The sequence below is a fragment of the Mirounga leonina genome, unplaced genomic scaffold (assembly GCF_011800145.1).
Source record: "Mirounga leonina isolate KUSES-001 unplaced genomic scaffold, KU_Mleo_1.0 Mir_129, whole genome shotgun sequence".
Taxonomy (NCBI): Eukaryota; Metazoa; Chordata; class Mammalia; order Carnivora; family Phocidae; genus Mirounga; species Mirounga leonina.
The window spans coordinates 22,291,863-22,316,367 of NW_023270323.1; the positions used below are offsets into that span (position 1 = coordinate 22,291,863).

Consider the following 24,505-nt stretch of genomic DNA (forward strand, 5'->3'; position numbering starts at 1 on the left):
AAAATATCCCCATACATTATACAGGTTGGCTTGTTTCACTTTGTACGCAGGTAACTTAGTTGGCCAGCTAGGCACCAAACGGTGAGTCATTCCAGGGAATTAATGTTCTTGAAAGAGCACTCACCACAAATGCCCATGTATTTGTTTAAAATAATGTAAAAAAAAAAAAAAAAGCAAAGGGAGGAAGAGGAGGAGTGGGTTTTAGATGCTTTGTGCATTCACGTAATGATATTAGAGAAAGAAGTTTCTAAACACTTCCTGGTTCTTTTGAAATGCCAGATCTATAATCTTCCGACTTGTTCTTGTCTTTTTCTTGTTTGTGGTGATGTTGATGCTTTGCAGTGGATTTTCTTTCTTTTATAATATCTGTGTCTACTGTGAAAGAGAGGCTGTGCCACATGTTGATTTTAGAAGTTTTCAAATTATCAGGACTTTGAATAAGTTCTACATGGAATAAGAAAGGCCGGTTTAGGACATTAGTATCTGTGGGAGCACTAAACTACTCTAGTTTGTACTTTTCCATTAAGAGTGCTTTCTAGGAAAAGAAATAAGTTTTGAAGATCAACACAAAAACAGGAAAAAAGGGGAAGGAACTTCTTTCAAAATGATCATCTAAGCTTTAGGAGAAAAATACCCTAGAGTCTTGCAATCTCAAAACTAATATTCAAACTCTCAATCTCTTTGCTTAAAAAAGTTTAATAAGCTGTAAAATAAATACACTTCCATTAAATATTAAATAAATTATTTACAACCTGAAAAAATACTTTTTATCTCCATGCATCTTTATGTACAGAAATAAGACTTAGCATAAAAAGCAACAATTGAACTTTTAAAGCCATCAGAACAAAAAGGTTCTGTTTTCTTATGATCCACCGAAAAGAGGAACCAACTCATCACTCATGGTTCTGACCTGGCAGTGACTCCAATCCGATACCCTGGTCAAAAGGAAAATAAAAATATTAGAGATGAAGCTCAGTTTCAATATAGCTTTAAGAAAACATTAAAAAAAATCAGGAAACAGAATTTCTGTCAATTTAGAATGTCTTCTGAAAAATGCTAAAAGCTTTTCAGAGACAAACTACCACTTCGACCTGAGTCTCTCTTTCACACCTTCTTTGGTTTTACTTAGGTGGAGGACTGCCTATGCTGAAATCTGTTTGGTCCAATTCCACTTAATAAGAAACAACAACACTCATGGGAGGTAGTTTTCCTAACCAAATCTATGCAGTGGACATAATTAAAAAGAAAGATTAAATGGCTCAGTGTATTCGTGATATACAGTTAATTTAGGATAATTAGTACCAAGGGCATAATAATAGTAGCTACCAGCTAATGGCAGCCACAGTGTGCCAACGCAGCATATTCTTTTTCCAAAAATCATCTCAGATCTACTTTGAGAAATCTCAGTTGCACTAAATAACCAAAAATCTATCTTTCTTCATGTTGGTGGTCTTAGCTTCAGCACATTAAGCCAATACTATAATAAATGTTGATGCAATAAGTACTGAGCACAGCATTGCATCAATAATCATCCATTTCAGGAGTTATTGAGCTAATTCTGTAATAGGCTCAGAATGTAATACTTGGACTTAACCAATGCTAAATGGAGTGTTTCTCCAAGCATCTGTGGTGTCCTATAAAAAGGGAAATACTGGATTTAGTAGATTTAGGGTTTGGCCTAGGAATGTGCATATTTAACCAGCATCTCAAGTAATTCTTAAACCCAGTGAAGGTAGAGAACCAATGACTTAAGGATGGGACATCTTTTCTGAATGTCTAAGGAAATGGAGTTCCTTCTTCTGACCAACTTTAAATGTGTCCTTGATCTCCTTGTCTACTTTTCCTCTGGAAGTTTGCTTCATTAGTTGTCCACTTTAGTTATTAATAAAATATTCCTCTTCATAGCTCCTTACCTTTCCCTACAATATGCTCAGCTCTGCTTCTTTACAAAAAAAAAAAAAAAAAATTAAAAATAAGAACTACAATATATCCCTTAGCCAAACTATCTCTCAAATTTGTACCCCCTTCTCCCTTCCTACTTCCTTTTTTTTTTTAAGAGGTAGGGGAGGGGCAGAGAGAGAATCTTAAGCAGGATCCACACCCAGTGTGGAGCCCAAAGCAGGGCTCGATCTCACAACCCTGAGATCATGACCTGAGTGGAAATCAACAGTCAGATGCTTAACTGACTGAGTCATCCAGGTACCCCACTACTTCCTTTCTTTAAAAGAATGTTCGACCTGCTATCTCCACTTCCTCACATTTATAGTCACGCACCCTAACCTGGCTCTCCACCATGTGAGCTCAACCTTCATTCCAACCTTCTCTCCTCAATGCCCACTTGAACTAGGCCATTTGTCACAAGTTTCTAAAGTGACCCAGTCCATCTTACAGTATGAAAAGGAAGATTAATTAATACTTGTCCCAAGATTAATTGCTTGTCCCAATCTCATCAGTCCTTGGAGGCTCACTTCCAATGCCACCCTATATACGACATCCTTTCCTGCTCCCTACACATGATCCACAGGACTTCCTCTCCTTCACTGGAAATGCCTCATATTCCTTTCATATGACACACATTTTACTTGCCCTAGCATTCTGGTTCCTTATACTATTTTCTATCTACTAAATGCTAACTTATTTGAGAAGAGGAGCTGTGTCCGCCTCATCTTTACATCCCTTATAATAGTCCTTTCTCACTATTGAACTCCATCTCATGCTCAAAGAATAAGACTTCAGTGTAGCCAATGTTCATAGTGTATCCATAATTGAGAACACTTACTTTCTTCACTTGAGATAACAGATGCTATATTTTTCAAAATTATAAGATATCATCTACAGTTATCTTTTAAAACTCAAACCTGTATGGGACGCCTGGGTGGCTTAGTCTGTTAAGCATCTGCCTTCGGCTCCGGTCATGGTCCCAGGGTCCTGGGATGGAGCACCACATCAGGCTCCCTGCTCAGCTGGGAGTCTGCTTCTCCCTCTCCCTCTGCCCCTCCCCCTGCTTGTGCTCTCTCTCTCTCTCTCTCTGAAATAAACAAATAAAATCCTTAAAAAAAAAACCTCAAACCTGTAATATTATCTTCAGTTACGCTATGGCATGTGCATTTCCATTTTCTTGTCGAAGTTTCTTTCGTTCTTCAGCTTCTCCTTCATATTCCCTGAAGTATCGTTTTCGAAGCCTTCAGACAACAAGATATTCTATGGTCATCAAAGTTCTATTCATCTCTATATTGATTGGGGTTTTCATGAGTACGGAGAATTCCTTTTTGTGAGACCTTATAGGCCATTACACTGTACTCTATACCAAGCCAAAACTTAAACCCAGCTATAAAATATTACCACCATTCTTTTTAAGGGGATGTTCATGGTGACTTTGTATAAACATATTCCCAGAGTACTGAGATTTAAATAGACACCCCTTGAGACACAAACTTTCAGAGGCATGGAACACATTCATATGTGTGGGGGTTTTTTGTTTTTGTTTTTTTTAGTTAACACACAATGTTACATTAGTTTCAGGTGTATAATATAGTGATTCTGTAAGTCTATACATTATGCTCTGCTCACCACAAGTGTAGCTACCATCTGTCACCATACAACATTATTACAATACCATTACTACAGTCCCTACGCTGTGCTTTTTAATCCCATGATTTATTCATTCCATAACTGGAAGCCTGTATCTCCCACTCCCTTTCCCCCATTTTGCCCATCCTCCTACCCCCTCCCCTCTGACAACCATCATTTTGTTCTGTGTATTTATGGGTCTTTTTCTGCTTTTTGTTTGTTTGTTTATTCATTTGTTTTGTTTTTCAGATTCCACATGTAAGTGAAACCATACGGTATATGTCTTTCTTTGTCTGACTAATTTCCCTTAGCATGATACCCTCTAGGTCCATTCTTGCTGTTGCAAATGGCAAGACCTCATTCTTTCTTTTTTTCCTCAACACTTAGCACAGGCGCCACATACAGTTGGAGGAAGAAGATGGTATAGTTTTACCACAGAAGGACTTTACACTTGTACCAACTGATTTAAGTGATCAGAATTTTTTCACACAAGCTTACAAAACAAGTTGGGTTTTCTTTATTTCTATATATAATAATACTTTCTTTTAGTTTTATTCATTGTTACTTTCTAGTAAAACTCCATCATTTGAAGATGTCTTCGTGTTATACAAGAAATTCTATTTTTAACAGGTCTTTAATCCATCTACCAAACATTACTCCTAAAATCATAAGAACTTTGTCATGATGTTTGGGGAAAAAAATTCAGTTATGAAAAAACAGCAAAATGTGGCTTAGGCTACTGTTTGCTCTATGTGTCAAACACAGGAATATGGTAGAAAAGGAGAAAAGTCACTGCTTAGTTTTAAGAGTGCCAACATGACAAAAAGTTTTTCCACGCTTTTCTGAAGGATTATTAAATATTTCACCCTGAATGATCCCAAGTTTGAATAATTATTTCAAAACATCTTCCTTAAGCGTTGGTGGTATAGTGGTTAGCATAGCTGCCTTCCAAAACATCTTCCTTAACTGGCTATTTTTTTCCTTCTATTCTTCTATGTCGAGCAATCATGATTTGTCTGAGGGTATTTTTCCTAAATATATTTGCATATCTGGCTTGAGGTATTAACAGATCAACATAATTTCCAGGGTGTGCAAAACAAATTTAAACCACGCATCAAACTCTATGTGCATCATAAAACAGTTTTTTTTTTAATGTCTTTTTATCATTATCTGATCTGCATTTAAAATAATAGTAAACAATGGCAGAAGATAACCCCTTGTTTCCTGAATGGCAGGAGTGGTAGATCATGCACACAATCCAGTTGTTAAAGTAATTTACCAAGACCTAAAATTAGAATAATGAGTCTATTGCTTTTCCCAAGCTCTAGTAGCACATGAGTCATTACAGAGCCATTCACACCCTCCCCCAACTTCCTTAATTCACTGACTTCTATTTGACAGACAATGCCATTTTGACATACTCACCAGTGCCTACTACCAGGAACAGTCTACTTCCAACATTCATTGGTCATGAAGTGAAGTGTGGTGATCTGTTATTGTGAACACAGGGCAGATATTGCAGGAGCAGAACAGTAATAGAATTGTCCCTGCTTCCTACGCCATGCCATATGGAGGAAAAGTTTTTTTTTTAAGTAACTGAGTTCCCATATTACCTTTGACAATTACAAAATAGGCATAAGCTCTATGTAAATCAGTACCATGCTATGACATCTAACTTAGAATTTTGCATTTTACTAGAAGCAGAGGATAGATCTTTTCTTGGTTCCTGGTTTGAAGCTCTTTGTGATGTTTTTTAGTGCCAAAGCAGAGTCTCTGACAACCTACTATGAACCAGGCCTTAATTAGCTTCTGGGAGGCCTCCTCACGCTTAAAGATATTCAGAGTCTATACTCTGGGATTTGCGGATAGCTGTGAGTGGAAATATGACATGAAACAAAACCATCGATTTTTAAGTTCAAAAAATGTCTAGGGTGTTTGAAAAACGGCCTTACATATTAAATTTTGATGGTGGCCAAAGTAATATAAGTTTTGACCAAATTCTGTGATCTTTGTCAATGAAGTGTAAAGATATAACCAAAGGTCACGTGCCACTGACAGAATAATTTATCTAAAAGATGATATAGGACATTGGGATGGAAATACTGAAAAAACAAATCAACCTGGCATTAGTGTAGTCGGAAAGTGGAAGTTACGCCATACTCACTGGATGGTAATAACAACAGCAATCGCCGTGAAGCTCACTGCAGACACGAAGGCAGCGATTGCGGCTAAAGCGATTTTCGATAAATCACTGTCAACCACACTGTGAGTCTTCATGGACTTTTCCCCACACCGTTCACCAAAGTAATCCTGATGACACCTGTAAACAACCCACATTCAAAAATTATAATAATAACTGAAAACATTCCATATATTTTAGGTTTACTTTCCAGGTCATCAATAGGCATTTCATCGTAACACTCAAAAAAAGAAAAGAAAAATCATGCCATCTATTTATATTTCAAAATCATGAGACAGGATGCTTTCACCAAAGATCTATTAGTATAAGAACAAGTTGAGATAAGTTTGGGTGTGATATTCCAAGAAGACACACCTTTTCATTCTTTGTGCTCCTTTTCATGGCCAACTAATGAGTTCAGTGACTTGTTATGCCGCTAATACATTCCACTATCATTTAATGTGCTAGTGGCTTGTGGGGGGATGGAGGATTATGTGTAGAGTACCTTTAGGTCCTTTTTATTTATACCACGGGTCAGCAAGCTATAGATCCTGGGTCAATTCTAGGCATTTGCTAGGTTTTTTGCAGTGTGCAAGCCAAGGATGGTTTTTACATTTTTAAATGGTTACATTTTACTTGGTTCTGTAAGTACATACATAATCTTGACCAAAGAAGCCTAAATTATTTTCCAGCTGGTCCTTTAAGAAAAAGGTTATAAACCCTTGGTTTATACATGGGAAGAATAAATGGCTTTCTGCATCTAGGAGTTTCAGACATGGTGTTTTAAATACAGATTTCTATATAATTTAGGAAAACTTACTTGCATGTTACGGCTTCCAGGTGCTCCAAATATTTGCATTCTCCATGAATACAGAAATTCTGGAATTCTGCATCACATGGATTTTTCTTCTTTCTGTTTCTTCTATTTTTTCCACTTCTGCCTCCTTTTTTCTTTCTTTTGGGCTTATCTGAAGTCTTTTCACTTTCTGTTCTGTTTTTCATGGGTTTAACTACCTGTTCAACTAAAAAAAAAATAAGATTTATTGACAATAGTCTCTCTTCATCTTGAATATCATTTTGGAGACATGAGAGAAAGAAGTCCTAGCAGTAAGAGCTCATGGGGACAATGACCATATTTTTCTCATTATTTAACACAATTCACATGTAATAATCGGTTAAAGAGAATATCTGCATGGTGTGGCACTTAACCATCCGAGCCTCCTCGTTATTTTATTAGCTTAGAAACCTATTTTGAATTTAATTATACCAGTATTATTATTATGGATAATAGTATTTACTTGTCTAAAAAAATCCATGAAATATCTTACATATTTCTTGAATTTCTTATTCATGCCAAATTCTTGGTAATGAGCATTAATTTGATTAAACCCCGGTCACAGTTGAATGTTTTGCAATCCAGCTGATATGGAGGATGACACCGGAGTTGAATGAAGACAAGGACACGCGGCTAGAAAATGACAGTGCTGGGGTGCCAAAGCCTGTCATTCCCCCGCTATCTTATGTTTTCTCTTGGATAAATCAATGCTACTGATTAAACTGGGACTTTAGTATATTTGTTGATTTTATTTACTCATCTCGGTCTTGTGCTCAGTACCATAATTGGGCATTACTGTGTATTACTTGAGAGTGGGAAAAAACTGAGAATTACACATTAGAATTAATCAATTTTCTCCAACTCCCAGATGACAATGGGTTATAATTAATTCCATGGGGCTCATTTCTGTGGTCAATCTGTTTGAAAAATAGGAATCCAGAAATATTTGTACTTGATGCTTCAGAGACTCACTCATCTTAACTCTAGAGCTACAGAAACGTTAGTTCAGTGTTATAGCTATGCAGGGTATAGTATGCCCACATGCTAAATAAAGGAAGGAGTTTTCATGTTGGAGCTGTGCATTTTGTTATACTAATACCTGAGCAGGCTTCTCTAAGCAAGTATTTAGCAAACAGAGCCCAGTGCAAAGAGGAAAATACCATAATGTCATAATACCATTAGTCATAATGGTCCCCCATAATGGTCCCTTAAATAGAAAACATTAGAAACACAGGGAAGGGTATCAAAGATAGAACCCTGTGATTAAGGAAGCAACAAATAAATATTATGAGTATTTTAGCAGGTTATTATAACATTAATAATAGTCAAAGTAGGAGCAATGTTTAACCAGTTATACAATTTTTATATTGAAACTTTGATGATAAATAAGTACCACAAGTTAGAATGAGTCCTCTAATAGAAACATTTTAAATGAATATTACTGCACATTATCAGATATATTACAAATTGCAGACAGAGACAAATCGTCACTATGCTGAAGCTCTGCAACACACAGACCCTGTGGGCGCCACAGCCTTTCCAAGGAGTTCAACTTCCACTATTTCACAATGCACTAGTCAGTTTCACTGCTAACAACTTATTTGGCCTTTTGAAATGTTAACAACTTGAAACCTTTTTGAAAGAGCAGTTTCTAATCTCCTCTCCAAAAATAAGAAGTATAAATGGACCTCTTCCCCACCTTACATAAAAGCACAAGTTACTAAGCAAGGAGTAAAGCGGAGGGCTCCCTGGAGCTTTTCCCACCTGCTGCTTAACCCAGGCACTGTCCCTGTGGTGTCACCTGCTGTCCCTTCACCAGGTCCGCGAGCCAGACAGAGGGAGAGGAGTCAGGAAAACTAAGGTCAGGAGAGAAGGGGCATTAAGTCCTGCCTCCACAGTGAATGTTCCTAGGATATTTAGAGCAGATTTACTGATGACCTCATCTGCCCTGAAACTCCAAAGTAATATGAGGGTAATGAACAATACTTACCTCTTACTTTGGTACTCCTCATTTTAAACAAATTTAAGCTTATTTTTTTTTTTTTTAAGGATCAGATAACGGCAAGAGAGAACAAAACTATGGGTCAACTATTATTTAACTAACACATGGGATTGGGGGTTAAATCATGGGATTTTAGCTATTTGAAATCCATGCATATTTGTCCTTTTTTAATATTTCCAGAAGGCTGTATTATTATTGTTGCTGCTGCTGCTGTCGTTGTTGTTGTTTTAGAATCACCAGTTTCTCAACACCTGGTACTTAAAGGCTAAAGTCCAACTGCTCCCTTCGCATTACTTTCTGTTCCCTTATTTGTATTAAAATGCAGGTATTTGGGGAAGAATGGTGGTGGGGAATGGATACAAGAGCTGAGGACTGGCTGATGTCTACGCCTGTCTCTCAGCAAGGCGGTCATGTGGTCCCGTGGGAAAGAGCATAGGATGTGGAATCAAACACTGGAGTTCTTATGCTGGCTCAACTGCTTGCTGGCTGTGGAACCTGGGGCAAAACGACCTTGCGCTTCAGTTATCACATCCGTAAAATACCCACGGGGTATGCAACAGACAGACACACAAGAAAACCACTCCAAGATCCAGGGAATGGCTTTGCTCATGCAAACACACATCTTACAGGCTATGTTTTTGCCTTCTCCACTCACCTCGGACTGAATCATCTACGATATAGCCAGATATTTGTGGTTCGTTATCATACTCTTCTGCATAGTCAGAGTCGATCTCCGAGGACAGTTCCCTACTAGAAGGCATTTCACTCACGGGGGAAATCTCACTTCCTGAGGACATCCCACTTTTTGGGGTAACCTCCAATCCATCAGCGCCATGGTCCCCAGAAAATGATTCCCCTTTCCCAGAGTAGGTGTCGTTGACATCCAATCCAGCAGCATAATGGGCTGTGGGAGAAAGAACACCGGAAGAAAAGAAAAGGTAAAGCAGAGTGCCTTTCTCACCAGTCAGCTGTGTTCAGGAGAAATGTTTATCTTCTGATATCAAAGCAGTTATTGCACATGTGCTATTGTTTGGGATTGAGTCACTTATGAAAGCATCTTCACATTTTGCCAACAAGCAAACTCAGCAGTTCCAATTTACAGAGCTTCTTTCATCCAGGTTTTCTTCTCCACAGATGGTCTACACTCTTTTTTTTTTTTTTTAGATTTTATTTATTTATTTGACAGAGAGAGACACAGCGAGAGAGGGAACACAAGCAGGGGGAGTGGGAGAGGGAGAAGCAGGCTCCCCACTGAGCCGGGAGCCCGATGCGGGGCTCGATCCCAGGACCCTGGGATCATGACCTGAGCCGAAGGCAGACGCCTAACGACTGAGCCACCCAGGCGCCCCTACACTCTTTTTCACATCAAATAACACTGCCAGATCGGCATGTTAATCTAATTACTTAACAGGTAATTTATATTGTCTGTATATTCCCATCACTTCACATACCAGAGGCATTTGTGTTTGCTAGAATGTCCCATTTGGAGGGACAGGCCCTGGATATAAATACCAGACTTTCTTAACACGTGTTCACATTTTGAAAAAGATTAGATGTATGAATGTAAAACAATATAAATGATATTCAATAATAATGACTCTATGGTCACTATTTCATTATCCTTGTTCCTACATAGGGACAAAACCGGGGACCGGGTGAGATGTGGGGCCTAAAGTTTCACGCCCCTGCTTTATCTTGTAGGTCTCGCTAAAACAGCATCAGGGTGGTGCCTTCGCTTCTCCCTGGAACGCTGTGAGGCCCTCTAGGAAGGTCAAGATAAAATCACTAGACAGAGGAGACGGAGAATTTAGGCAAGAGGCAGCGCTCTGGGTCCAGGACTTAACTGCCCCAAGATCTGCGGAAGTCCCTTCACCTCCCTGGACTCGGTTTCTTTATCTGTAAAAGGAAGGATTTGGATCTCAGGATCTCTGAGGTCTCCTGCAGCTGGACTAGAGTAAAAGTTCGGAGATCTCCGGCACCCTCCTCCTGGCCTGGAACGTCAGACACACCTGCCCGCTTTTCTCCTCCTCCCCGGCAGTAAGCTTAGGGAGGGAGCTACGTGGACGCCTCCCCCGGGAAGGCCTCTGCCCCGCGCGGGAGAAGCGCCGGCAGGCGGCTCAGGTCCGGGATGTCCTCACCTGAGCCGAGGAGCAGGAGCGACAGCACCACGGGCGCCGGCGGCGGCAGCGGGGCTCTCATTGGTCCCTCGGCGCGGCGGCGTCGCGGTCTCTGCGGCAACTCGACCGGAGTTGCAGCTGGAAAAGGAGGTGATGGAGGAGAGAGGGGACAAGGGGCAGTGCGCGGCAGTGCTCGCTGCCCGGCCGGGCTCGGGCGCTGGAGGAGCGCCTAGAGCTCGCCTCGGGATCTCTCCGTTCCGACCCGCGCGCAGGCCCAAGGTGTGCGAACATTCCGGAGGCGCGGCGCGCACCTGCCGCTTTATAGGCCGGGCGGGGACCCAGGCAATGCCCGTGACGTCACGGTCGCCGCTGAGGGTGGAGGCGGGCGGCCGCCCGGGGAGAGGTTACTACCCCAAAACCACACGCGGATGGCAGGCGCCCCACCTCCCCGGAGCGTGGAGAGCCACTGGGAGGGAATGGGAATTAAACCCTAGCTGCAAGCTGAAAACACACCCGCTCCGTATTCGAAAGTGGGAGTACAGTTCGAGAGCTAGTACCTGACAGTCAAAAGTCCCACTTTTTCGAACCATCTGAAAAACCTCCGTATATACTCTGGTTGATCCGAATACCACCAGTTACAGGGGTTAATTAGAAAACTTCCATATTAAGATGTAAAAAGTACTTTAAGACCAAGAGGGACTTAACAATGAATGAGAGCCCGACGTCTTTAACAAGGATAATGAAGTTCGTTAAATGACAAGAGAGAGCGCCTCCTAATGAGGAGCTGCTTTATTTATGATGGGGCCTTATCTCAACCAAGAGGGCTTTTCTACCCACTCCTGGAAAGTGGCCAGAATTTCAAAGCACCTCCCCTCCCATTTATTTGTGTTCCAGCGTCCTCATCAAAATTCGGATTCACTGACCATGTATTGTTGCTAAACTATACACAAAAATAATACCTGCACCATCTCACTCAGCAACCTTGCTGGTTAAGTATCATTTCCCCTATGTTACAAGGAGGACTTGACACAGGTGGTCATGGCAGAAGCCAGATGGATTTAAATTCAAGTTCATCTGACTCTAAAACCTCTCTCCATTCTGATAAAGGAATTTAGCCTAACCTGATCTCTGAAAAGAGAGTTTCTGGGTAGAACAATACTTGATCCTAAGGAATAACCTCTACTGGGCAGTTTTGACATTTAAATGAAGGTGGTGCCCAACCCTGTGCAACTCAAATCCTAAGATAAAATGGCTAGCTTTGAGGGCCCAGTTAGAATCTGGTAGAGCAATTCATCCAGACAAAGAAGATAAAATGAAGAGGGAGGGAGCTGCTCAATTCGACTCACTCTGATGTAGACACAACTCCAGAACTGGATTTTTCTTGACTTGAAGAGAAAAAAAGCATTGTTCTCTTTCTGTAACTGGTTCCTTGTCCTGAAGATATATCTCTCTTCCTGGATTCTTCCAGTAAAACAGCCTTTTTAGGAATGTGGATCACAGTGCATTTATCCTAATTCTGGGCAACTTTTTAAAAACTACTTACTTTTTAATGAGTTGAAAAGTATGGAGGTGAGTAGGCTAAATAATACCATACATTTAGTAGGATGAAATAAACAGTCACTCCTCATGCCTTCTCTCCTATTCAACATTTGTCGAGAGTATATTTGTGTGATCCACTTGTTTTATTTTTTATGCAGGGGTGGGGGCAGTAAAGAGAGAAAATAAATGATGACTGATCCTTCCCTTTCCCTTATTCTTTCCTCTTCATTGAGATGAAGGTAAGTCATGCACATCTGTCATCAGAAATGGGTCACTTTGTGTGAAGTGAAAGTGAGCTCTTGACACCGGAAATGGCTTAGTCTTTTTCCAATTGGAAATGGAGAGGGTGACGATTTATGTTGGTGTGGGATGTAACATAGCATTATAGTATGAGCTTTCAATTCAAACCAGTTGGATTTTCATATACAAATTCCACCACACAATCACTTAATATTTGAAAGACTCAGGTTCCTCATCTGAAAATAGAATAGATACCTACCTGCTGTTAAGCAGATCAAATGAAATAAGATACATGAACAAGTAACACAAAACCTAGTGTACATGAAGTGCTCAATAAATGGTAACTTGTATTATTAACTTTGGCATTATGATAGTTACATTGCATTAATCACATCGAAGAACCAAGTGACTCTTATAAATGGAGCTACTCACAGAGCAAGTGAAATAATCTCCTTCAATATTTTCAAGCCCATGAACTTTATACCTCCTTCACATTAACACTGACCATTTTGAACATTTTATGGTTCATCATAGGGTACCATGGGGCGTCATCATAATTACATCACAATGTAGCACCCCTTGATGACTCACAGCATTCTGGAATATATGCACGAGAAGGACACCAATTCCATGTCATGTAGGATACTTTTACATTCTGTATGCTAAGCTGAGACAAGGAAGAACAGTTTCAAGAAATTCAAGTAGAGAAGCTATTCTCTATCTTGAAAAATTGGTGGTTCCCACACCTACTAACAGGTTAAGGGCAGCCCTGTGGGCAAATGCTCCTAGCTAGGCACTCACTTTGAAGCCTCGTATCTGGATCCTGATAATATTTTATATGTATAGTGGAAACAAACTCACTTTGACTCTGCTAAAAGGTGTGCTATAGAACCAAAGAATAATTATGTTTTTGTTTGTATAATTGATTTTGAGTTTTTACAGAGAGGGCCAGGTCTCAGTAAGTATTACATCATGGTCATTTTAATGCTCAGTCAGTTAAGCATCTGCCTTCTGCTCAGGTCTTGATCTCAGAGTCCTGGGATGGAGCCCCTCAGGGGAAAGCCCGCTTCTCCCTCTCCCTCTGCCCCTCCCCCGCCATGCTCTCTCTCATTCCCTCCTTCTCTCAAATAAATAAATAAAATCTTAAAAAAAAAAAAAAAAAAGAACTACTCCACTAGGGGATACATAAGTGAAAAAAGCCAAGGTACATTTAGAAAGGTTGTAAACTGGTGGGACTGCATGTTCATGTATATGGAAATTTTGCTGAAAATATGAAAGATGGAGAAATGAATTTCAACAGGAAGCATATGAGTAAGTGTAATGAAGACATTTATCTCTGAGGAACTCATGTTACAAACTGATTCAAATAAAAATTCCTTTAAATATGAAACTAGTGTAATAAAAACACATCTGAACATGTGAAAAAAAAACCCACTTTGCGTATCATTTTCAGAAACCAATTTGTCACATAAATGGAATCATATCTATACCAAATTATCTGTAGAATCTCACTACCTTCAGTCTGAATGTAGTAAGATCAGAAAACAGGGTGTCTGCCCCCCTCATACACTGAATTAAGAAGCATGTCAAATTTTAGTATTCTATTAGTTCTTTATGAATTTAGGATTTCAGATTAATATTTGGCACTTTATTATTTTAGAAATTAATAAATTGAAGTCGGATGGTTGAAGTAGTCAGAGCACTATGAAAGATTTTTACGGACTACCAGTTATAGTCATTAAATAATTATATCCTTGATCTTTTTAGTTATTTCCAAAAACATTTTGTATATGCTTAATCTTTAGTGCATTTCTTTTTTTTAATTTTCTTGTATTTTATTTTATAATTTATCACTCCAGTTATTGTACATTCAATATTGTATGAAGACCACTTTTTCATAGCTGCTGAATGTTCCTAATTGCCCTATTGTTACTTAAAAATTGACAGCATATGCATACCTCTAAGAATTACATGATCCTATTATCAATGATCCATAGTTGATGTATTCTTGTTATGAATTTAAATAGTTTCTTTAAATGTTCCTATATTTTTAGCAAAGCTGGGCTATATATAGATTTTGCTCTATTTTCCCATGAACACAACAAGTTTTTGTTTCAAGTTCAATGAGAATAGCCATTTTTAAATTTCAAAGGTGAAGAAATTACTAATTAGTTGAATAAACCACCCCTGTACAGCCTGTCCTAAGTAAGGATAGGTTAAGCCACAGAGAAACTGGCCTTTGGAAGCCATGCTTCCCAGAGCTCTTTGCATGTGTGTGCTGAAATTACATGGCCAGAATTAAAAAACAAAAAATTGTAAGTTCATATGAAGAAGAACAGACACATGTAGAACTCATAGAAAAAGGTACATTCAAAATACAGTTATAAATTTTATAAACATGAAGTGTGTCCCTCAGTATTCTTCCTGGAATCTCTATCTCTATCTGTATCTATAGATATAGCTAGATAGATTTTAGTTTTATTTATTTAAGTAATCTCTCTACCCCACGTGGGGCTCGAACTCACAACCTCGAGATCAAGACTGCCCTCTGACTGAGCCAGCCAGGACCCTGAAATCAGTATTTTTGTCTTAAACCTGTATTTATGTACCCCCAAATGATTTTGCCATATGCAGATGTAATTTCACTCCTAGCTTTGTTTCCTTCCATAGGAATTCCAAAAATCATTAATTTTGGTCACTTCTCAAGATGTTATCTTGAGACATTGCAACAACATACTTTTAATATCAAATTGCTAGGTGATTTCGGGATTCCCAAGCATGACCTTGTGTGAGTCTACAGAAATACTTGGCTTTTCGACAGTAGAACTGGCCTGAGCCAATCCTGACGTAATGGTGAGGGAGAGCTATCATAGAAAAAATTTTTAAAGAAATATAAATTTGGTCAAATGTCCCTATCTCAAAAATGGTGTTTAGTAAGATTCTTACATGTATTGAAATAGAAAAAAATAAAAACTTTGAAGACATATTTTGCCTAAAATTATGTCTTTGGGAAAAGCCATGCAGCTTGTACTTTTAAAGTTATTTTAACCATCACAAAGTGAAGGATATAAGAATTTTTACAAATTCTTGTGTTTATACGTTTGCCCAATTTGGACATTTGAGGATATGCTTATCCTGATTTACGAAATATGCTTCATTTTTATTTTCCTTACAACAGTATTTCAATCTGCACAAAATGCTTACTTTCAATGGCATTTTCCTGGGAAAAACCTGAAAGTCTAACTTTATTTCCGCATTCATAGATTTTTGAAGTGTAACACACACACAGAAGCACACGTGCACAGGAGGAAAGAGAACCATATAAGAGCAAGTCTACATTTTTAAAGACTCCATTATTTTTAAGAGTAAAACAAGAAAAGAAAGGAAAATTTTATAAACATATATTATTAACATTTAAAACGTATGATAACTGTTAGGTAAAACATTAACAAAACAGTATGTACAGTGTGAAACTCTTAATAATGTATTTATAAATATTTATGTACATATTATATATGAATGTGTATATGCAGATATGTGTGCATAGAAACATTCTGAGAATATATGAAAAGTGTTAACAATGTTTATCTTTGGTTGAAGAAATAATTGCTTACCTGGAGTCCTAATATATGTACAAAGATTGGGTATTTCTTCTATTTTTTTTAAGTTAAAAACCCCAATCTAGGCAAGATGATTTCCTAAGAAAATTGACTTCACATGATTTCTATAATCAATTACATCAGTTTTTCCAGGAAGGATGTCACTTTTGAAAGAAAATGATCACTTGGCCCTGTGCTTCCCAGCACCCCCCCCCCCACCTTTTGTACCCTGGTAAATTGTACCCAAGTCTGTGCTGTCCTTTGCCCCACGGGGGGAGAAGATAGAGTGAGGTGGTTAAGGCCTTAGCATGTGAGGTTGAGACTACTGGATTTTAATACAGCTCTTCCCCTTACCAACTAGGATAAATTAAATACTTTATGGCTCTAGTTTCTCATCTCTAAAAATAGAGATGATGATAGTAACAGTAACTAAATCATAGAGTTCTTGTGAGGTTTAAATGATGCATGTAAAATACTTGGAACAGTATCTGACCTTTCATGATTATTCAAAATACGTTATGGGTTATTATTGTTGTTGTTGTTGTTGTTCATATTGAGACCAATGAGGAAAGTACGAGGCATTGCAATAAAAATTTTCCAGTGCATATTTGCGGACAGAGATTTATATTTATTTATAAATATATTTATATTTAATTGATTTTTTTATATTTATTTGATTTAATTTGATATTTATTGAAATACTGATTTCATAACTTGAGAACCTCTGCTTACTGTGGCAGATAAGTCTGTAAGAATTCAAAAATTTTGGAATGATGAGGCAACAAGAGTGAGCTCTGTTACTTTAAGGCCTTGTTTCAAATAGCTTACACTGCTGATTCCAAGAATATGACATTTCTAGAGCATTTGTTGTTTTTTTTTAATGATTTATTTATTTATTTTAGAAAGAGAGAGGGAGAGCATGAGTGGGAGGGGCGGAGGGAGAGAGAATCTCAAGCAGACTCTGACATGGGACTCACTCTCACAACCCTGAGATCATGACCTAAGCTGAAACCAAGAATTGGGTGCTTAACCGACTGTTCCACCCAGGCCCCCTGAGCGTTTCTTGTTTTTAAACATCTAAAATCTATGTAGAATGATCCTTACCTCACTTTTCTTTTCTTTTCCTTTATTAGCTGTCTGATAATTTCCTGCCGTGTAATGTCGTCATACCATAATTTCCTCCAGAACCGGGCCATTTCTGCTGTAAATACATGGCTTGTAAGTGAAATTTCTTTTTCACCATAAACTAACCCAATTGACACCAAAGTAAAAGAGAGAGCTATTTTTTCAATCCAAATTACTACGTCAATAATTTCATCATAAATTCTACTTAACATCCATTCTCATCATTTTCCCTTAGTAGAACCCTGGTAGTAGTATTCAGACTGGCAATGAGCCCAGCTAAACATAGAATTTCCTAGGTTTCCTTGAAGATAATGCTGGCCATGTGACTTAGTTCTACCGGTGAGGTCTGGTGAGTTGTAAGCAGAAGTGATGTGTAGGCTTTCTTGGAAGACTTCTTGAAGGGAGCTGATGAAGGTAGGAGACACTCCCATCATCCCTCTCCCTTTACTCCTTTCCAGTGGCCTGGACTATGGACACTTAGCTGCATCTCCAGCAGTCATAATGGACCATGAACCACCCCTGAATCTGGAAGGCATGTGCTAGAATGGCGGAAGAGAAAGACAGAAAGAGTCCAAATCCCTGACATCACCTATATTCTTTACCTGCAAAGTTCTTTTATATAGAAAGAAACCTTGTCTTTTTTAAGCAGGCTATTGTTTAAGGTTTTCTGATATATGCAGCTGGGCACAATACTAAATGATCCGTTAATCATTCAACTCCTTTGTACTTGTTATGATAGTCCCTTTTATGTCAATGCCCTCCAGCCAAAGACCACCAGGACCACAGCTGGACAAGTCGCAGTGAGGAAGAATGTACACCCTGGGGAACTGTGGGTTTCTCAGGAAGAGATATTGTGGATTAAGTGTGAGAAAGGACATACAGAATTTGAGCTTGTATTAGGTAATTTGGGGGAGGGTTGAAGGAACGATATTTTGCTCTGGATTGGATACCATGAGACATGGGCATAATTTTACCATTGGGTATCTTAATCGATCTCTTATAGAAGTAGAATGGCTAAAGCTATAATTATTAGAGAATCAGCAGTCACCCATACTAGTCAAGAGATTTGGTCACTGTTGTGGCTTGGACAATGTTTGTGTTTTGTCTGTGCTCAGACATAATTATGGACTGGTCTTGCTTTTACCATAATCCATCATGACCACCGAGTGGCCTTGTCTGATGTTGTTCTGTGAAATTGTTTATGTTCAACAGGAGAACATCAAGGCCAAGGTGATAGTCCTAGACCAGCTTCTGGATGTCAGGGGCTGCTTTTCTCTTTCTCAGCTAGAACTCTGCTTGAAGGAGGTTAAGAGCTCAATCAGTGTTAGTTAAAGGAACAAATGAAAGTGCTTAGTAAACAAGTCAAGAACATCAAGTTACTATCTTTATTTCACAGTTGCCAAAGTAACATTTTGAATGAACTTGTATCATTTTTAAATGATTTTTTTCACATAAGAAAACTGTGTAGTGATTAATTTAATATGATTACCGAATTAAGTGAAACAGATACTTGAAAATCTACCTAGAATGAGAATTAACTATATCCAACATGGATAATTTGCAAGAATAGGAGAAGGGATGTATTCTCTTCAGCTGTTCATCACCCTTAATTCCTAGCATAACTTTATATATGTTGGATGTTTTCAGTAAATAATATTATATATTATTGTATACAGTACCTGAGATAAGAACAGAAATCCATTAAATGTTTTTTAAACACTTAAAAAAAAAACCCTCATAATTGATTACTAATTCTGAAACTTTTAATTTGGGTTTCCCTTTCCTTTACAGTAAGAGGGACCTCTGACAGAAATGAGTACTTTTAAATTGTAAACATTATCATATAATTTAGTTAACATTTATTGAGAGTCACCTCATTTGACCTTCATAAAATCCTTTAAATAAATGTTACCATCCCCATGTAACAGATGAGGAAATCGAGGGTTCAAATAACTTGCTCGAGGTCACATGTTTATTTCATAGAGGTGGGATCCAAACCTACGTCACTTTGACCCAAAGCCCATGCATTTAATTCCTATTACATGTAATGGCTAGCACAGCATTAGGCGTACCGCAGGTGCTTATCAAACATTTTTAAAATGGAAACTGATTCCTTGATAAACTCAAATGCTGATGATACCATAATGTAAAAGAACCTAGAAATAAATTGACCTCTGAGTTTATAATAACTAATAGAGCAGATATGTGATGTGAAGAGAACAGAGATATATGTGAAATAAGTCTAAAAGATCAAAATGGCTCATAGACCTACAAGACATTGACTGTTTTCATAAAATTAAAGGACAAATGTGCCAATCAGAAGTGAGATCTAAGAAGGTTAAAGTTGGCTTTGTCCATCCAAACACATTCCCAGAAAAGATCTTCTTGGGCTCAAGGAGTCCATCTCTTTCATTCTGGTTGCTGGCACCTCATTAGTGAAAAAATAGATCTATCCATCTCACTCATCTCATCTCACCTTAATGCTCTTGCAACTTCCTGATTAGAAGTTGTCACCCTTCCTAGTTGTCCAAAGTCACTGCAGGCTGAAGAAATTCCTGCAACCAGGCACCTCGACAACCATCATTCTTACTGTAAATTACTAAACTGACATCTGGATTTCCACCTCACTGGGCAAGTTTGGTCAGAACACCTCTGAAAGTCAAGTTTGTCCTCCAAGAATGTCCATGATGGTGTCCTGAGCCTACAGGTTATTCATTCACCCATTGCACATCTATCACCTGTTAAGTGTTACTATATATTACATATTGTTATATGTTACCTACTATATCCCAGACACTGTGATAAGCTCTAGGAATCCAAAAATGAACAAGACAGTCCTTTAAACAGCTTATAGTACCAAAACAGATACAGATGAGAAGCAGATAATGACAATGCCCTGTGATAGGTGGCCTGAGGAAATGACTAAGGAAGTGACATGATACCCTGAGATCGACATAGTGTGGGAACGTAGGTAACACAGACTTGGGAGATCCAGCAAGCCTTCCTGGGGGAAATGACATCGGGGATGGATGGGTCGAACTGGTAGGATGACAAGTAGGTGATGGTGTATATAAGTTTATTGTGGGAGTGGGGTGAGGAGAATTGCCGTGTTCCAGGCAAGGTGAACAGCATTTGCAAAGGCCTGCATCTAATCAGGAGCTGGGGACTAGCTGTTGACAGCGCCCTGTCTATGAGCTGACTGGGCCACTCTCAGCAGTCTTAAAGTTAGGATGAAAGAGATCTAACTCTTCAGACACACATGATGGCTCATTCTTAGAGCAACAAATACTCTTCTTCTGTTTCCTCTTTTCTTTGTTAGGAGCCATGGAAACAGACGGGAAACCGAAGCCCAGGCATCCGGTGGCGCACCTCTGCACGGGATCCTTGATGACATCCTGCTTTGTTCCCTCCTGTTTTGAGAAAGGCTGTTCCCTCCCCAGAACTGTGGCTGTGTGGCAGTGTTATACACATGAGTCATTCCGCAGACCTTCACATATGTAGCACCCTTCATGCGTTCAAGTGTTCTCAGTCTGTGTACTTTTGCAAATGACACACGGCTCAGGGATTCCGAACCTGCAGTTGGAAGCCTCTAACATTATTCAGAAAAGTTTTGTAGAAGGAATCCAAGAATGACTTTTACAGTGTGAGCTGAAGAGAACATTCTTCAGGATTTCAACATGAAAAGGGCAAATGTTAGTAGAGAATAATAGTGGGAATGGTCCAGAATAATGAGGAATGTTGGCATATCCTGCATGGGAAGACTTAGGCATGTGTCATCCAGCGTTGGTCTTCCTTCTGCTCCGCGCAGGAGTGCTGGCGGTGGGGGAGGGCAATGAGGGGGTCATTCTCTGACAGCTCCTAAATCAGGAACGTGGCACCTTATAGCCACCTTATAATAACCAGGTATTTGTTTTAAGGACGTTTCCCCTTTGACGTCTCATATACTCGAGATGTCCAAAGCAAAACAAATTCAATGCTTTGCTGATGAAAGAAAAAAACTTTTAATAAATATAAAACCCCAAACTCATGGAACTGAGTCTCCTTAAATTCTTTTTTGGAATGTCAATGAGTAAAATTTACAGACTAAACCACAGAGTTTTGAACAAGTTGTATTATTCATTTCATCCTTAAAATTTCAAAGTAATCATTAGACACGGTTAAATCAATCAAGAGTAAAAGTGTGCACAAAATAATTTGGAAGGGCCTTCAGCCTCCCCTACCACTCCGCACTGTCCCATTTCTCAGATGCAATCCCTGGTGTCCATTTGCTTTCGGTTCTTCTGACAGTTATTATCGCTTTGTGGTAATTCTATTCTCGACTTAATCTGTTTTACACATTGCTTGGTTTTTACCAGAGAAGGAGGAGAAATATAATTAACACTGCCTCTCAGTTTCACTTGGTCCCCAAACTTTGGCGAGTTATAATTGTATTTTTCTCATTCACTTGCCTTATGACTTTAGACAAAATACTGAAAACGCTGCTTTGGATGTATTGCCTTCACATAGAAAATATTGACTCCCTCAAAACAAAACTTAGGAATAAGTTCACTTTACTCTTTTCACTTCTTTACTTTTCACTTCCTAGTTTCTTTCCGATGGTTATTTTATTACATTCATCTTACTCCATTTTGTAACTCCAACATCTTGTTCCATTACGATAGTTAACATCACTTTGCTTTTTATACAGATGATTTAAAAATTGACAGTTCATACGTAGCATTCGCAGCTTTATAGACTCAAGCCATATATTGCATCTGTGGAGAAAGAGGTCATTTAAATTCTGCTGCTCAAAGAAGAATCTTCCAGGCATCTCTGTCCTTCAGTCTATCTCAAAGTGTCCTTCAGTTGAATTTCCTTCCAGCCTTTGTGGGTCGTCTTCCCAGCCACTCCTCTCTTGCGCCACCTGTCATTCCCTTTCATGTTCTTTCACTTTTTTTTTTTTCCTGTCCTGGAGTATCTCCTCAAATAAACTTTTTTGACATAGGGTGTGTGAGCTGTTAGTTGTCTGGGTTCTCATACACCTTAAAATGTATTTTCTTTTACATATGGTTGATAGTTGGCTGCGTATCAAAGGCTGGGTTCAAATTATTCTACTCAGAACATTATAGTCACTGCCTCATTGCCTTCTAACACTCAGTGTTGCTGCTGAGAAGTCCAGCCATCAGGATGATTCTTCTAACTGCCTTTCATTTATCTCTGTGAAAGCTTTTAGGATTTTTTCATATGGCATATGGTTATGAATTTTAGATTTTGTTTTTAAATCAAATAAAAGATCAACATTCTATTATCATACAAATTGTTCACATTTTCAAGTGTAAGTAAATTTGTTTGCCAGCTGTAATTAATTTTAAGTGATATTTTAGGGCAATGGACAAGAAAGCTTAATAATGCAGACAATGAAATGCAAAAGGACAGAATTAAAATGTATCCATGTATCTTTAAATGGGAACTGTGATGTGATACATTTTTCCATTTTTATTATCAAATATTTCCATGTTCTTTCTTTTTTTTTTAATTTTTTTTAAAGATTTTATTTATTTATTTGAGAGAGAGAGAATGAGAGAGAGCACATGAGAGGGGGGAGGGTCAGAGGGAGAAGCAGACTCCCTGCTGAGCAGGGAGCCCGATGCGGGACTCGATCCAGGGACTCCAGGATCATGACCTGAGCCGAAGGCAGTCGCTTAACCAACTGAGCCACCCAGGCACCCTCCATGTTATTTCAAAATTTATTATAAATATCAAACAAAAGCATATTTATAACATATACGTAATTATATAAAGAACTTGGTAAAAAAGAAAGAACACCTGGGCATCCATTCTCTAGCTTTAGTCTAATTGTCACCTGCATGATGTTAGTAAATTATTTGAGATAGATTCCTAATTAGACATAATGATTTTATCCCCAAATGATTGTTGTTTAAACCACTTACTGTCACATTTATTGTTTTCTTCTACATGTTTCTTAATGCATTTCTATCACAGAGCTTTAATTGACTTCAAAAGGAGCTCACCATAAGGAGGAACTATGTGGGATACAAAGAAAGAGCTAGACTTGGCTTTCTATAAACATACCGTGTATTCTGTCTGAGTCACAGCCCTGTGTTGACTGTTTACCTTCCCTGTTGTCAGCACTATAGAGCTAACACCAACGACTTGGAAGTGAGTTACATGCTATTCTTAGGTTATTACAACCAGCTCTTGATAACTCAGGGACTCATTATGTACTCTGTGAACTGGTTTCTCTTCCCTACAGTAGCCTGGAATATGGCTTTGGGATGGAGCATCAGACTCTTTAAAACCAGAACTTTTATCACAATATCAAAGTGTGAATGAGAAGAATGAGAAAAGACCAAATTCAGACTGCAGGTATGATACTTACTTAACTCAGGTTAAAAGATTTGATCAATCTTCAGTGGACACAGAATTGTCTGACCTCTGTAGAACTTTCTAACTTAAAATTCTTTAATATTATTAGAGAGGAAGCTTGAGCTTTTGGCTAAAGTGTTGACGGAGATAATTTTTAGTCAAGAAAAAAAAAGGTATCTTGATTCTTGATGGAAGGATCTAACAATTAGAAGGGCTTCTGCTCCAGGGTGCCTGGGTAGCTCAGTTGGTTAAGCATCCAACTCTTGATTTCAGCTCAGGTCTTGATCTCAGGGTGATGAGGTCAAGCCCCACATTGGGTTCCATGCTGGGCATGGAGCCTACTTAAATAAAAGGGGGGAGGCTTATATTCCGTATTCTTCTTTAATATATATATTTATTTAAATAATATAGAATATTACTAATCATCAGGGAAATGCAAATCAAAACCTCAATGGGATATCATTTCATACCTATTAGAATGATAATTAGCAAACACACAACAGGTAGCAGGTGTTGGCGAGGATGTGGAGAAAAGGGATCCCTTGTGCACCATTGGTGGGAGTGTAAGTTGGTGCAGCCACTATGGAAAAGAGTATGGGGGTTTCCCAAAAAACTAAAAATAGAGCTACCATATGATCCAACAATCCCACTCTTAGATATATATCCAAAAGAAATGAAATCACTATTTTGAAGAGGTATCTCCCCTGCCCACATTTAGTACAGCACATAAGCCAAGACATGGAAACAACCCAAGGGTCCACTGATAGATAAATGGATAAAGAAAGTATGTAATGTGTATCAGTGTGTATCTATCTATCTATATATAGATATATACCCACATGCATATATATATATATTATAAATACATGCAATGGAAGAAAATCCTATTCTGCAAATGACAACATGGAGGGACCTTGAGGTGCATTATGCTAA

General features: G+C 38.6%; 1 protein-coding gene and 1 long non-coding RNA gene across 2 annotated transcripts in view; one reads left to right on the plus strand and one right to left on the minus strand.

The window, feature by feature from the left end:
- Positions 1-759: 759 nt before the first annotated feature.
- AREG (amphiregulin) lies at positions 760-11,007 on the minus strand. Its single transcript, XM_035004800.1, has 6 exons — positions 10,725-11,007; positions 9,242-9,490; positions 6,570-6,771; positions 5,735-5,890; positions 3,071-3,182; positions 760-935 (listed from the first exon to the last, which is right to left on the minus strand). The coding sequence occupies exons 1-5, from the start codon at positions 10,783-10,785 to the stop codon at positions 3,089-3,091; spliced, it is 762 nt and encodes a 253-aa protein (XP_034860691.1). The 5' UTR covers positions 10,786-11,007; the 3' UTR covers positions 760-935; positions 3,071-3,088.
- Positions 11,008-23,445: 12,438 nt separating this feature from the next.
- Positions 23,446-24,505, plus strand: part of LOC118010204 — an 8,664-nt gene continuing 7,604 nt past the window's right edge. Inside the window, exon 1 of the long non-coding RNA XR_004679152.1 lies at positions 23,446-23,572. This is a non-coding gene — a long non-coding RNA (uncharacterized LOC118010204). The remainder of the gene's footprint in view (positions 23,573-24,505) is intronic.